Raw genomic sequence first — 2,676 nt, 5'->3', positions numbered from 1 at the left:
CCCTGTGTGTTTCGGGGGGCCCTGACCCCCATTTTGCCCCCCAGGACCTGGGGGTGACGGCGGCGCTGGCGTTCCTGTGGCTGGGAGGGGATTTGGACACCCCAAAAGGGTTTTTGGGTTTTTAATTGGGGTTTTGGGGTTTTAAATTGGGATTTTGGGGTTTTTCATTGGGATTTTTGGGTTTTCATTGGGATTTTTTGGGTTTTTCATTGGGTTTTTGGGGTCTGAGGCAGCTCCGCTGAGTCTGGGGTCTCTCCTGTGTGTTTCGGGGTGCCCTGACCCCCATTTTGCCCCCAGGACCTGGGGGTGACGGCGGCGCTGGCGTTCCTGTGGCTGGTCAGCTCCTGCGCCTGGGCGGCCGCGCTGGCCGAGGTCAAGGCGGCCACGGCGCCCTCGGGGGTGCTGGCCCAGGTCGGGGGGTGCCAACGCCCGGGGGCGCGCTGCCAGGCGCTGGGGGCACCCCGCACCTCGGGGCTCAACACCTCCGTGGTGAGTCTGGGGGCGCAGGCACCCCAAAAACCAAAAATCCCCCCTAAAAACCTCCCCAAAAACGTCAAATTTCCCCTAATTTGTTACCAAAAACCCTCAAATCCCACCCAAAAACTCCTAAATCCCACCCAAAAAAACCTAAATCCCCCCTGACCTCGGAGCTCAACTCCTCCGTGGTGAGTCTGGGGGTGCAGAGACCCCAAAAACCAAAAATCCCCCCTAAATCCTCCCAAAAACACCCAAATCCCCTCTAAAAATGCTCAAATCCCACCCAAAAAATGCTCAAATCCCACCCAGAAAAACCCTAAATCCCACCTAAATAAACCCCAAATCCCCCCGGGCCTCGGGGCTCAACACCTCCGTGGTGAGTCTGGGGGCACAGGCACCCCAAAAACCAAAAATCCCCCCTAAATCCTCCCAAAAACACCCAAATCCCCTCTAAAAACGCTCAAATCCCACCCAAAAAATGCTCAAATCCCACCCCAAAAAAACCTAAATCCCACCTAAACCTAAAAAACCCCAAATCCCCCGCACCTCGGGGCTCAACACCTCCGTGGTGAGTCTGGGGGCACAGGCACCCCAAAAACCAAAAATCCCCCCTAAATCCTCCCAAAAACACCCAAATCCCCTCTAAAAACGCTCAAATCCCACCCAAAAAATGCTCAAATCCCACCCAGAAAAACCCTAAATCCCACCTAAATAAACCCCAAATCCCCCCGGGCCTCGGGGCTCAACACCTCTGTGGTGAGTCTGGGGGCGCAGGCACCCCAAAAACCAAAAATCCCCCCTAAATCCTCCCAACACCACCAAAATCCCCTCTAAAAACGCTCAAATCCCACCCAAAAAATGCTCAAATCCCACCCCAAAAAAACCTAAATCCCACCTAAATAAACCCCAAATCCCCCCGGGCCTCGGGGCTCAACACCTGCCTGGTGAGTCTGGGGGCACAGGGACCCTAAAAAATAAAAATCCCCCCTAAAAACCTTCCCAGAAACCCTCAAATCCCACCCAAAAACCACAAATCCCCCCTAAAAATGCTCAAATCCCACCCAAAAAATCCTAAATCCCACCCAAAAATCCCCCCTGACCTCGGGGCTCAACACCTCCGTGGTGAGTCTGGGGGCGCAGGCACCCCAAAAACCAAAAATCCCCCCTAAAAACATCCCCAAACCCCCAAATTATCCCTAAAACCCGTCAAATTCCTCCAAAAAACCTCCCAAAAAAGCCCAAATCGCCCCCAAAATTCCTCCAAATCCCTCCAGACCTCGGGGCTCAACACCTCCGTGGTGAGTCTGGGGGTGCAGAGACCCCCAAAACCAAAAATCCCCCCTAAAAACCTCCCCAAAAACCCTCAAATCCCACCCAAAAACCACAAATCCCCCCTAAAAATGCTCAAATCCCACCCAACAATCCCAAAATCCCACCCAAAACCCACAAATACTCCAAAGAAAAACCCAAATCTCCCCCCAAAGTCCCACCGAAAAACCACAAATCCCCCCTAAAAACCCCTCAAATTCCACCCAAAAACCCCAAATCCCCCCGCAGGTGTTCGGCTTCCTGAACCTGGTGCTGTGGAACCCCCAAAACCCCCCAAAAAACCCCCAAAAATCCCCAAAAAATCTCCTGAAAATCCCCAAAATTTCCCCTTAACTCCACCAAAAAACCCAAAAAACCCCCCCAAAAACCCCCCAATCCCCCCGCAGGTGTTCGGCTTCCTGAACCTGGTGCTGTGGATGGGGAACCCCCAAAATCCCCCCAAAAATCCCCTAAAAATCCTCCAAAAATCTCCCAAATCCCCCCAAAATCCCCGAAATTTCCCCACAACCCCCCAAAAAATCCCCAAAAACCTCCAAATCCCCCCGCAGGTGTTCGGCTTCCTGAACCTGGTGCTGTGGACGGGGAACCTCTGGTTCGTGTTCAAGGAGACCGGCTGGGGGGGCCTGGGGGCCCGCGCCCCCCCCCCGGGGGGGGTCCCCGAAAAAGCCCCGGCCCCAGAAGGGGGGTACGGCCCCCCCGAGGGGGGGTACGGCCAGCCTGGGGGGGGCTACGGCCAGCCCGGGGGGGGCTACCAGCCCGACTACGGCCAGGGGGGCTACGGGGGACCCCCCTCAGAGGGGGGGTACGGCCAGGGAGCCCCCACGTCCTTCGCCAACCAGATGTAGGGTGAGATTCGGGGGGGGATTTGGG

General features: G+C 55.8%; 1 protein-coding gene across 1 annotated transcript; it reads left to right on the top strand.

Moving 5' to 3' along the window:
- Positions 1-297: 297 nt before the first annotated feature.
- Positions 298-2,651, top strand: LOC121339646 (synaptophysin-like; the record flags this gene model as incomplete). Its single annotated transcript, XM_041411620.1, has 2 exons — positions 298-489; positions 2,355-2,651. Coding segments are annotated over 2 exons (489 nt in total), but the record flags the coding sequence as incomplete, so codon positions are not given.
- Positions 2,652-2,676: the final 25 nt, after the last annotated feature.

This window comes from Onychostruthus taczanowskii, unplaced genomic scaffold (assembly GCF_017590055.1).
Source record: "Onychostruthus taczanowskii isolate IOZ18803 unplaced genomic scaffold, ASM1759005v1 scaffold360, whole genome shotgun sequence".
NCBI classification, from domain to species: Eukaryota; Metazoa; Chordata; class Aves; order Passeriformes; family Passeridae; genus Onychostruthus; species Onychostruthus taczanowskii.
The sequence above is the reverse complement of the archived record's forward strand: the minus strand, read 5'-3'. Positions and strand labels throughout refer to the sequence as shown.